The 12,474-nt window shown below is 59.5% G+C and overlaps 4 protein-coding genes across 4 annotated transcripts; 2 read left to right on the forward strand and 2 right to left on the reverse strand.

The window, feature by feature from the left end:
• Positions 1-4: 4 nt before the first annotated feature.
• SPBR_07057 (MFS transporter) lies at positions 5-1,666 on the reverse strand (the record flags this gene model as incomplete). Its single annotated transcript, XM_040765312.1, has 1 exon — positions 5-1,666. One exon carries the CDS (start codon positions 1,664-1,666, stop codon positions 5-7), a length of 1,662 nt encoding a protein of 553 aa, XP_040616583.1.
• Positions 1,667-2,965: 1,299 nt separating this feature from the next.
• SPBR_07523 (ribosomal rRNA-processing protein 7) lies at positions 2,966-4,048 on the forward strand (the record flags this gene model as incomplete). The annotated part of the gene is made up of 1 exon (XM_040765777.1): positions 2,966-4,048. One exon carries the CDS (start codon positions 2,966-2,968, stop codon positions 4,046-4,048), a length of 1,083 nt encoding a protein of 360 aa, XP_040616584.1.
• A 1,327-nt stretch (positions 4,049-5,375) lies between these two features.
• Positions 5,376-8,638, forward strand: SPBR_06490 (uncharacterized protein; the record flags this gene model as incomplete). Its single annotated transcript, XM_040764746.1, has 2 exons — positions 5,376-5,618; positions 5,675-8,638. 2 exons carry the CDS (start codon positions 5,376-5,378, stop codon positions 8,636-8,638), a joined length of 3,207 nt encoding a protein of 1,068 aa, XP_040616585.1.
• A 286-nt stretch (positions 8,639-8,924) lies between these two features.
• SPBR_06596 (uncharacterized protein) lies at positions 8,925-11,666 on the reverse strand (the record flags this gene model as incomplete). Its single annotated transcript, XM_040764852.1, has 1 exon — positions 8,925-11,666. One exon carries the CDS (start codon positions 11,664-11,666, stop codon positions 8,925-8,927), a length of 2,742 nt encoding a protein of 913 aa, XP_040616586.1.
• Between the last annotated feature and the right edge of the window lie 808 nt (positions 11,667-12,474).

Below are 12,474 nucleotides of genomic sequence, written 5' to 3' on the forward strand. Positions count from 1 at the left end.
GGTGCTACTTCGTGCCCGTCACGGCAGCCGCAGTCCCGCTAGAGTGATTGGCTGCCCCAATTTCAGCCCCAAATGTTTGAGCAGGTGCAGAGACAGGGCCACCGGCCGTCTTCTCAGGCGCAGCCGGTGCACGCGCCAACACGGCCCCAGCGTCCATGGCAGAGTTGTATTTTGGCTTGGCCGGCGGACCGACACGAAACTCGCCCACACCGAAAGCGACACTGAGAGCGCCCACACCGCACCAGATGGATACTACCCAGGCCATCGTGGCCCAGCTATAGTCGGCGTGGATGTAGCCCGCCATCAAGCTGCCGCCGGCGCTGCCGAGGGCAAAGGCTGTGTTGAACAGGCCATAGCCAACGCCGTAGACGCCCTTGCTGCCCCAGACGCCCGGGTTGCGCTCCTCTTCGGCCTCGATCGTAAAGCTGATCTCGGCCATGAGCGGCACGTTGGAAAAGGTCAGAGCAACGCCCGCCAGTGACAGCAGCACGCCAAGAAGGACCTTTTGCTGGTAGGTGTTGTGGTCGACGAGCCGCAGGCACACAAGCAGCGGGACGAGCGCGACAAAGCCGACGAGAGAGAGCCACTTGGCACCCCAGCGGTCGGCGAGCACTCCGACGGGCGGCGACAGGACAAGCGGCGGGATAAAGAGCGCAAAGAAGATCAGGCCCGCAGCTGTCGACGACCAGTTGAACGTCTCCTGCACATACAGCGGCAGCACCGTGTCGTACGCCGTCATGACGCCGGCGTCAATCAGAATGCCGAGCAGCGCAAAGATCAGGCGGCGCGAGCGCAAAAGGATGCAGATGCGCTGAAAGGTGCTCTTCTCGGGCGGCGTCGGGGGCAGCCCGGTGTCACTCACATGGCTGACGACGCGGCTGGCATGGGCAACGGCGGGCGTGACGCCCGCAGCACCCCCAGCCGCCTCCTCGTCGGCGGTGGGCGGCCGCGGCAGATCGACAGGTGCCTCTGCGGTACATGCCTCCGCCTTGAGCCACCGGCACGCAATCTTCTTTTCGATCAGCAGCAACCGCAACAGAATGTCCAGCACAATCAGGCCAAACGCCACGTAGTACACGGCATAGTAGCCGGAGCCCGCGTAGACAGCGCCGCCAATCAGTGGCGCAAACAGCAGGCCTCCCGACAGCGAGATGGCCACATAGCCCATGGCGAGGCCGATGCGCCGGCCCATGGTATCGGCCAGCAGCGCAAGGCCCACGCTCCACACGACGGCGGCGCTGAAGCCCTGCAGGACACGGCCAGCAACGAAGACGCCAATGCTGCGGCCGACGCACAGCAAGACAGTCGCGGCGCCAAGCGCAATAAGGCCCAGCAGGAGCGGCCAGCGGCGCGACGAGGTGTGGTCAGCGTAGATGCCGGCAATGGGGCTGCCCACAAAGAGGGCAATGCCGTAGGTGGCGACAAGGATCGTGGTCCAGCGCTGCAGGTCGTCGTGCGGGATGCCGGCGCGCTCGGTCAGCGCATACGGCATGACGGGCACAATGAGCCCGTAGAGGAAGATGTCGGTGAAGATGGCAAAGCAGACACAGCCGACGATAAAGAAGGTCGACGAGCGATACTGGACACCCCAAGGCGGCTTGTCGGGCACAGAAGGCCCAGCCTCAGCCGGCCGCTGCCAAGGCAGGCATCGGCGAAGCGGTGACATGATGGTGTCGTCTGTCGCTCGAGGAGTAGGGAGCGGAGGATGTTGGTCAAAGGCTAGGGCAATTCAGCCATCAAGACCGTTCAAGGTATGGACAAGCAGTTGAGGAGGGTGGGCAGCTGCATCTCGGACACTCGACAAAGGCAAAAGAGCGAGCGAGAGAACCGATATAAGTGATCAAACGATGGGACACAAAACAGCGACGGCGAGATGTAAAAGGCTGAACGAGGTCAATTCAGCTTCACAATCGATTGGGGAGCGACCGGTTTTTCTCAGGCTGTTCGTATCATCATAAATGGGCGTTGTGTGTGCTGCCGAACCCGGCTCAAAAGTTGAACAATGTAAAAAAAAGAAGAAAAAAAAAGTGGAAATACGATGGAAAATGCCCCTTGGAGATTTCAAAGACGTCTTGCAGACGAAACAAAATGCAAACGAAACAAATCCGCGGGCGTAAGAACGGATCCGTAAGACAGGGACGGCGGCTAGGGTCCTAGGGGAAGAATGCGATGACAAAATGCCCCCGAGCTGAAAAATCAGCACCTCAAACCGTTATGGCACTTAAGCTATGATGTCCGGCGTTGCATCCAGTCTTGGAATTGCAGGCCGACTGCAAGGAAGGTTTTACCGTTTTGGGCAAAATAGATCGACCACTGGCGGCCTGGATGCTACGGCGGTCGCCCAGTGCATCTCGGCTTTTGGCGGCTTGGCTCACCGGCTTATAATTCGACAGTGCCATCCGTTATTGTTCATTTCTGGCGAGGCTGCGCGTCGATGTTTCGTAGATTCTTTCCGAAGTCGGAAATCGAGCGGTTTTCGGATTACAAAGAATACGCGCTGAAAACGCTGTTCAGTTGCGTGCGACGTCATTGCGTGTTTGTCCAAGCTATGGTGGATGTCGGTGTGGTGGGCCATGGCCAAGGCTGATGGGGTAAGAAAACTAAATGAAGTCAAAAACATCGACGTTCGAGATGCTCGAGAGGTTCGCGATGATGACAAACTTTTCTCGGCAGCCGTAAGACGTTATGGTCGATCGCACCTCCCCCGTTGTGAAACCAAAACGTCGAAATTGCATGTCGCTCCTTCCTTCTAGGTACTGCGATGTCGGGGGTGTTTGGCACGTGCCACTGGCCAGCCAGCGATTCTTTCAGCCACTGTAACGGCCCCACTGAAAAGTTTATCTTATCGCCGAAAAAGTTAACCGTCCCAAAAAGTGCACCAAAATGCTTCAGTCGTCTGGACAGACTTTTGCTTCGCCGTCAGTTGACAGCCTTGCCGCGAATCTCCGACACACACACACTCACCATGGCATCAATACCAAAATCCTTTGGCGATTATGCAGTTCTGCCCGTCCAGCTACCCCAGCTGCCGTCGCTAGCCCACCTCCCGCCCGCCACCCACTTCCTCTACGTGCGCCGCAACGCGCCCAAGATTGCAACGGCCGATGACGAGCGCAGCCTGTTCGTGGCTAACGTGCCCGTGGACAGCACAGAAGAGCACTTCCGGGCGCTGTTTGCGTCGCTGGTAGGCCCAGGCCGCTTCGAGTCCATCTCGTTTGAGGAGGAGCGGAGGCGAGCTGCCAAGGCGAGACCCGAAAACGACAGCGACGACGCCGACGCCAACGACGACAACTACGGTTCCGAGTCTGACTTTGACGATTTCGATGCTGTCCTGCCCCGCCAGGCAGCGAGCCTGGCCGATCTGCAATCGCGGAAACGGAAGCGGGAGGGCGGCCACGGCGGCAGAGGCGGCAGAGACGGCAACCAGGACGACAGCAGCAAGGCCGCAGCCAAGCAGCTGCGGCAGCAGGCCACGCTCCCGACAACGTGGCCACGCTCACTGCGCCGCAGTGGAAGCACGGCCGTGGCCCTCTTTGCGGATGCCAAGAGCGTGGACGTCGTGCTGAAGGCGGTTGCCAAAGCTCACAAAGGCTCGCAGTACCCTGAGTGGCCGTCCCTCGAGGGCTCGTCTCTCGGTGCACCCTGGCTGGCCGGCCACAACCGTCTGGCGTACCCGAACCGCGAGTCCCTGCGTGAGTCCGTGGACGCCTTCTTTGCGCTGTTCAACCAGCAGGAGGCTGCAGCCGCCGATCTGGCACGTCGCCTGCGCAACGTGCCCGATGAGGACGGTTTCGTGACGGTGACACGCGGCACGACGGGCGGCGGTGGCCGTGGCGTACCTGCTCGGCAGCAGGAGGCGGCGTCGGCACGGGCCAAGCAGCTCGCCAAGCAGGAGCGGCAGCGCCAGGACATGACCAACTTCTACCGGTTCCAGCTGCGCGAGCGCAAGAAGGAAGAGCAGCTGGATCTGCAGCGCAAGTTCCAGGAGGACAGCAAGCGGGTGGCGGCCATGCGGGAGAAGCGCGGCAAGTTCAAGCCCGAGGCGTGAGGCGAGGGCAGCTGACATGGCACAATATTTTAACGTGGTATGTTCTTTTGTGACTGTCGTTCTTTACTTATTGTCTTCGTCTTCTTTTATCCGCACGCTGCATGATGACGCCGCGGGGCCAGCGAAGCACGGGCTGCTCACGAAGACGGGCAACGCAAGATGCTCGAGTGTGCGGCCGGTGGCTGCCGAAAACATCCGCGTTAAACAACAATCTTCTCAACATCGTCTGAAGCCGCGTTGTACTCAGTACCGGATATCTTTTTCTTGGTTTTGTTTACAGGCCCAGGTCCCATGCTAACAAGACGCCACGGTGCATGGAACGCACAGACAGCAATATCGCCGTCGCGGGGATATCGAGCCTCCCAAGACCCAGCAACCCAATTCACGGGACGCGAAGCTCAGACGCTGTTTCGCCACGGACGGCTCGGCAAGAGAGCGGAGGCGACGTCTGTCTTCCGTGTGAGATGCGTCTGTCGTGGCGGTGGAGGTGGTTGTGTTGGCTGTAGTGGGAGGGGATCACTGGAACAACGCGGCTGCGACAGTACCTATCGCCCTTAGTGGGCGCTTAACCTGCATTAGGTTCGCTAACTGCCGTGTCTCGGATGGCAATCGCGACCATAAGGGAGCCTTTATTTACAGCCGGGCAAGAAATGATAGGCAGAGAAACCATTGACTCCAGCTGGTTCTGGTCCGCAGCCGATGCAAACAATAACTCACGAAATAAGGAGCTTACAATGCATCTATTTTGACTGCAGAGCGAAATGAGAGAGGAGAAATCCTACCGAGTATGTGGCGAAATGAATAACAAGAGTAAATGCGACGTAAACAAATGCCGTCACCAAACGACGACAGCGTGCCACGTGACGTGTCCGAAACGCTGGCACGCAGTGGGTCTTCCCGAGTTTCCACAGCAACACTAGCGCCGGCAGGAGCCAAAACGAAACAAAACACGCAGCTGCGGACGAACCGAGCATTGGCACCTGCCCTAGCTCGCTGTTTATGATGCAAGGGTGGAAGGAGCGACACGGAACAACAACAGACGAAGGACGGGAAGGTGCGCCCTGCAGAAAATAAGAAACTCCCTCGCCAAAAAAAAAAGAGAAAAGAAAAGAAAGAGGGGAACGCATCCAGGCACGGCACGTTATCTTCAACGCTCACCACACCACCACTTTCACCCACCACACATCGATTGCAGCTGCAAACTGCAAATCGTGCCTGCAGACTTTCGAAACCGTTTCGATACTTTTAGTGTTTCTGCTTTGATGCTTTCTTTCCTCTTGTTTTGATACCCCTCCAGCGACGAACCTCCCATGCATCCAAATTCGCCATGACAGATATTGAGAACCTACGGACGGCCTCGCTGTACATCAACAACCAGCTGCTTTCGCGCGGCTTGTTACGCGATGGCCAGGCCATTGACTTTGCAGACCCGGCGGGACGAAGCCGCAAGGGCAAGGAGAAGGCCGGTGATGCGACAGACGGCAAGACCGACGAAAAAGCCGGCGACAACACGGCTGACACCATGTCGCGCGTCATCAGCGTCGTCAACGACCTGATCCTGCGGCGAGACGTAGGTCTTGGCCCCTGCTGCCCTCTCCCTGTTGATCTTACTAACCATGCATGCAGCGTGACGCCGAACACCGCGAATCCCTCTCCACAGCCCTCCGCACCGTCCGTGCCGAATCGCTCCGTCAAAGCAACGACCTCCAGCGCGCCATCGAGCGACACGCTGAAGCGCAGCGCCGCGCCGACTTGGGCGAGGCGGCCGAGGCGAGCCTGCGGGCCCAGCTGGTGGCAGCGGACGCGGCGAACCGGAAACTGCGCGAAGAGGCCGCACGGATGCGGCAGCAGGTGGCACAGACGCGCGCGTCGTGCGCCAACGAGGTGCGCAAGCGAGACCGGCAGATTGACGGCCTGAAAAAGGCCGTGTCGGATGCCGGGCGTGCCCGCGGCGAGCGGCGGAGTTCTGCGATTACCACGATCACCATCTCGGGCGGCGATTCGTCTTCCTCGACAGTCCATCATCCACAGCACACGCCTCGATCGGCCCTGGGCTCGCTCCAATCCACACCGACGACCCGCAGCAGCGCGACGAACGTGGCTGCCGACGCGACAACCACCTCTGAATACGACCTGCGCAGCGAGACCAATGCCTTCCTGGCTGACCTGGCCCGCGGTCTCAGCGACGACAACGAGATGCTGCTGGACTTGGTGCGCCACACAAGCCGACGCCTCCAGGCCATGAGTGGTTACGTCCCGGCCGGGGAGGAGGACGCAAGGGGAGCCACGGGTGAAGGTGCGACAGCCACGAGCATGGTGGACTGCGCCGCGCTGGCAGCAGAGATGGAGGCCGTGCTCGAGCACCTGCGAACGATCCTGACGAACCCGTCGTTTGTGCCGATCGAGGAGGTGGTCCAGCGCGAGTCGGAGATTGGCCGCCTGCGCGACGGCTGGGAGAAGATGGAGGGCCGGTGGAAGGAGGCCGTGCATCTGCTGGATGGCTGGCGGAAACGCATGGCTACGAGCGGGCGGTCAGTCAACATGGAAGAGATCAAGATGGGCCTGCGGCTTAGCCCGGTGCGCGTGCGTAACGTTGCCGAAACATCGTATGGTCTCGACTTGCGCATGCCGCCCTTGTACCTAGGACTGAACGCTGTGGAGGAAGAGGCGGAAGATGGCGAAGAGAAAGGGGGCTACCAAGGCGGCGAAGACAGTCAAGGCGACGACGACGATGATAAGAATGCGCGTGTACGGAACTGGCCGCCATTGGGCCGCACGCCCAGCCCGGCTGAGACGCTACACTTGGTACCTGCCCCTGACTATGCCCCTGGCCATGAAGGTCTGAGCGACAGCGAGTCGGATGCCAGCAGCACCTTTGCAGACGATGTCGACGACGACGAGGGCGATTTCGACGACGACGGGCCGAACGTACAGATTATCGAGCAGTCCATTATGGTCCCATCGCTCGAGGACGTGTCGTCAGCACCGGTCGAGTTCTCGCGGTCAACGCCCTCACCAACGCCGCCGCCACCTGAGAAGCCAGCTCTGTCAAAGGTCACGGCAGCGGTCATCAAGGAGAAGGAGGCAGAAAGAAAGCCGGCTAAGCCAAAGGCCGCTCAGGCAAAGGGGAACCAGCCTGGCCTGCGGCCATCACACTCGGCCGGTAACCGTCAGGGTACAAAGGCGTCGTCCTCGTCGGATACTACGAAACAGACCGCGAAGGCGACAACAGGAGCAGCACCAAACACCACCACCACCACGACTGCAGCCGTAACCCGCGGCAGACAGCGACCAGGCGAGGTGGAAGACACGGCTAAAGAACGCAGACAAGTGCGTATTGTAGCAGCTACAGCTACAGCTACCGCGGCCGCTGCCGCGGTAGCAGAAAAGCCAACCGCCAGGCCTGCAGCTCCTCGGGTTGTAGCCCCCGCGACGACAACGACAACAGGTCTCAGCAGAGCCAACTCGGCGAGAGCAACCGGTGGCCGTCCCCTGCCGGCAAGACGGGCTGGCAAACCAGTAACGACGACAACGGCAGCAGCTTCTCAGCCAGTGTCTACGCTGGTGCAGGAGAAGCAGCGTCCGGCTTCGGCAGCTTCGCATGCTTCGGAGGCATCAGCCGCATCCACAGCCACGTCGGAAGACAGCGTGGCACTTGTCCCCGCGACCGGCTCTGTCACAACGGCCGCAGCAGCGCCAACAACACGACCAGTGTCGTCTCTCGCGTCTCGCAAGCTGACAACAGCCGCGTCTGCTCCAACGGCGCCAACGACAGCTCGGCCACGACGGGACCGTGTGCAGAACAGGAATGCCAGCGATGAAAAGACAGCTGCAGTGCCCACGACCACGACCACGGCGTCCTCCTCCTCTTCCTCCTCCGCGAATTCTTCGGGACAGATGCCGCCACCATCTGTGCCGTTAACGACCATTGCCACTGCGGCCAACCGCGCGCGCAGCCGGTCACCGACCAAGACGGCTGCTGCCGGTGGGTCCGGTGGCTCCGGTGGCTCGGGTGGTGCGGGCACCGCGGCAGGACCAGGAGCTGTTGTCAGTGCCACGTCCCGCCTACCGCTCCCAACAAGCGCAAATGCAAATGCACCGCCCCCGGCCAGCCCGGCCCTCAACATGGCCACGATTGCGGCCAAGCTGGCGGCATCGGAACGCGAAGCGGACGCAGCGCGCGTTCGCGCCAAGCTCAAGGCGGCGCGCAGCGGTTTGGCCGGTGCCAAGGCCAAGGCCGTGCCCGCCGTCGAAGCTGCTCCGGCTGCTGCGTCGGCTGCGGCTGAGACCGAAGCCCATGATGTTGACCCGGTGAAGAAGACGGCTGCAGCAGATGAAGCGGCCGAGGCACCCCTGTCGACATCAGTGAACTCCATCAACGGCGAGCCGGCCCAACAGCCCCTCCGCAAGAAGCGCGACCCCAAAGACAAGGACCAGCGGCGAGCGAGCAAGGCGGCTTCGCGGCGGCGCAGCACTCTGAACCCGTGGGAGCTCAAGAGCCTGATGGCAGGCAGCGTGCAAGGCGCAGCACCGGTACCGGCGACAGCGAAAGAGACGGCAGAGACGGCTGCAGTGGAGGCTTTATCGTGAGGTGGGGCCGGGAGGTAATTGTAATTACAAGTGTGCACAAACAGGGGAGGTTGAATGGCACTGTGTGTGTTTTTGGTTTCGATCTTGCTTTTTATTTTGGGTTATTGGTTTGCCCCTATTTTCTTCTCCCATCCCCCTTTTCATCGAGGGCGCTTCTGCATTTGACGATGACGGCTGTTTTATTCACGAATTTGATGAAGTTTTCTTGTCCACAAGTTCATTTCCACGTAGAACGTATCTAAAGCGTAATCTCTGCTGATCATGCTTTCATACTTTCTCGTCACTCTCATAAATCGCTGTCCCTCTCGGCAACCTCGTCCGTCCGGTCCGGCCATGGATAGACGGGTGGCCGGTAGTCGAGATGCCCAGGTGGAATATGGAGGGGATGGCCGGCTATCAGTTTCGTGGCCCGCTGCTGCCAAGACCCGTGCAGCATCCCTTGATAGATGGTGCGCAGCTTGAGGTGCCGGCTCATGTCAATGTCTTTTTCGTTTCTGTCCTCGGCCTCAGCAGCTGTCCGCGCGTCGGCTGCGGCATATCGCAGCGCCTGCTCAACAAGCGCCACGACAAACCGCCCACCTTCGGCCCCGTCATTGGCCCTGGCCGCGTGCCGCCAGGCGGGATACACGGAAATGGTCTCGGCATTGCGGAACTGGCGGACCCAGTCGAGGAAGATGCGGTCGCGAATGAGGACATCCGATCCAGCAGACGTCGAGCTGCAGTTAAAGTCGTAGAGGCCGATCGTGCGAATACGCTCGGGGAAGGGGATCCGCCGGCAAGGTGGAAGGTCTTGCATAAAAGCAGAAGCATAATCGCGGACATTGAGTTCGAGGTGGGCGAGGCAGCCGGCGACACCAAGGCTAGGCTCAATGAGCTGGAACATATGCGCAGGGTTGACGACAGGACTGAGACACCGGAAGGACTCCAGGTGCTGCAGTGGACGGACGACACCGCCCGTCATAATTGTCGTGAGTCCTGGGTCGTAGCCGTCACCAAACATTATGCGCTCAGCGAGAGACTCCTTGTCCGTCATAATATCAAGGCACCGCAGACCTGGCGGCAGGGGAGGGAAAATAACAAAGCTGGCAATGCCCATTGGCAGCAATGACGAGCCGGAAAGCTGGCATCGAGGTCCAATAACAAGGGTATGTAAATGCTGGAAGGCTTCCGTAAGCCGTCCAAGAAGCTCGACCTCGGCGGCGGTTGGAATATTGCGGTGTATGAAAAAAGTAATGTCGTCCAGGTACAGCTGCTGGAGGCACGTCGACACCCCACAGACGCTGGCCATAAATTCGAAGCCGGTTTTGTCGATTCCCCAATGACTGGTGAGCAACTTGACGTGTCGCAGACGAGGTAATCTAAAGGCAAATGGGCCACCCGCGAATGAGCCGTTTAGCTCAATGCTCTCTAGGGACTGGCTGGCCCATGGGACAAGGCATCTCGCCACGGCCAGGTCTTCGTTGTTTTTGACGGCGTGGAGTGTTAATTTGCGGCATCTGGACACGGTAGGAAGGGGAGGGAGAGGCGCGGGGCCGAGGCGAGCCTCGATAGCTATTTTGCCGTCTGTGACAGTGACAAGTGCTGTCGGCGCGATCGAATCAAAACTCGAAACGAACTGGTTGTATGGCCACGTCCATAGCTCTAGGCTCTCCGTATCCTTAAAATGGTTGAGGGCTAGTGTGGCAAACCGTGCCGTCCGCAATGGATCTCGAGAATACGCAAAGTTAATGCTGAGGTGATCTGTTCTGAGGTCCGGCATCTGCCGCAGGAGGCTCTGCAGACCTTTCACGGGAGCCTCAGACCGTCCATGGAAGCGAACCTGGGCGGGCCGAAGACGAACACGCTTCAGAACAAGCGCCCACCGCCTGGAAACACGGCGACATGCCAGGATGTCGGACAGCGACAGGTGCCGGAAAATGGCCTCGACGGTCTCGACGGGCAGGTCTGGCAGGTAGTCATCGTGGCTGTACTGGCGACAGCAGCGCGCGAGCACCTGGGCCAGGTCGCCGGCGGCGTCGCCGTGGGCGCGCACATTGTGCAGGCCGTGCGTGTAGAGGCAGCGCGCCGTGAAGCGGGCCTGCTCGCGTTCTCGCCTAACATCGTCTTTCAGGCGTCCATCCTTCTTTTTGGCCGCCGTCAGCGCCAGCACTGCCTTGGCCACATGCAGGTAACCTTCCGCGTGTTGGGGAGCCAGGTCCATGTACCACTGGCCGATGCGGCTCACGTCCTCGTGGCGCCCCAACTTGCCAGCCACAGCTGCCAGGCGGTCCAGCGCGGCCAAGTGGTCGGGCTCTGTGCAACGCAGGCGCCCTGAACCACATGTGCACACCGGGTTTCTTGTAGCCAAGTTGTACACGGCCGCCAGGTCCAGTTCGGAGATGGAAAACGGCATGTTTTCTCCTTCTCCGGGCGTGGGAGCGCCAAAACCCCGAGACATTGTTTGTGGCCGCCGCGTTTGGGCCATGGCGACAAAGTCCCGGCAAGAGCACTGGCCGACAGGGTCGATGGCGTCCAGAGGCACACCAGCATCTTTAAACTGGCTTCGGAGCTGCGCATGGCAGACGCACGCAATGAGGGCCCGCGTCAGCAGGCTATACGCGTCATCGAGGCGGCCCTTGTCCTGCAGCGCGATGGCCTTGTCGAGTATCAATCGCGTCCTTGTTGGGCCTGACGACGATGTGTTCTGACCCGATATCGTGTCCTGAAACGAGAGCATCGTCGGCTTCTGCGTTCCGTCTAGTGACGCCGTTGCCTTGGTCCTCCCAGAGGCCTCCTCTATTGTCGTCCTCGTCCTCGTCGTTATCGTCTCTGTCGTCACTTTCACTTCGGTCTCAGCCTTGGTCTCCGTGGCTAGGCTAGAACCCCGTGGCCGCGGTCGCTTCGCGTCATTCGTAGTACCCGTACGGCTGCCGCTTCCACGGCCGTTGTTGTCGCTCTCATTGCTGTCATTCCGAGCATGCATCGACGGTGTCGACTTGCGCTTGGCCCTTGTCTTTGGCGCCAAGGCTGCCGCGAGAAACGCGTCCATGGCGCGATGGGCGTGTTGTTGTTCGCGGCCACGCAAATATGGCAACAAATCTTCCTGTCGCGTATCTTTGGGTGAGGAGGGGCCGCTTCACTCCCAAATGCATGCACTGTCTGTTGTTGTATTCACGTCTTTGTATTTCAGGCCAGGGGAAGGCTGCTGGTACGTGGACGTTGGGAAGGTGCAATTAAGGAGAACGCGCCCTGTGGTGGTGGGGCATCGCGCTAAATGGAACGCTATTAAGGAACAAGGCTGAAGAAGGATCGACCAACAACAAACCACACTTACAACTTCATGTCATGTCTACAAAATGTGGGACAATACGTTACATTTCGGCATCGTTCACATTGTCTCGATGACCACGTCTCTGGGTGACGTCCAAATAATATCCGTGCATTTTTATTCTATTATTCTCCATCCGCAACTCCCCCCTTTATCCCGCTTCCGTCCTACCCAAGTCATCTCCGCCTCGTAGAGCCAGACGAAAAGATCAGAAAACGGTAAACTTAAATATAATCACCCAACCGTCCAGCACCCTAACCGTTCCGTCACCCGCATGTCCCATGTCGCTCTTCGATCCGACCCGTTGTAATTGAAAAAGAGTTAGTCAACGATGAATATCAATGTTTCGTAAATCGTACAGAATGCTGACTTACAGCAGCACCGATCGGTGCCTGCACTTCTTCCCAGATCGTTTGCGCACAGAAACGCCATGAGACCTAGCCGAGTATTTGAGATGACCGTTGTTAGTATATGTCAATCGTGAAAACAAAAAGTGGTAAACAAAACGCTGCGAGGGGTGGGAAGACCT

Source organism: Sporothrix brasiliensis (assembly GCF_000820605.1).
Source record: "Sporothrix brasiliensis 5110 chromosome Unknown Cont20, whole genome shotgun sequence".
NCBI lineage: Eukaryota > Fungi > Ascomycota > Sordariomycetes > Ophiostomatales > Ophiostomataceae > Sporothrix > Sporothrix brasiliensis.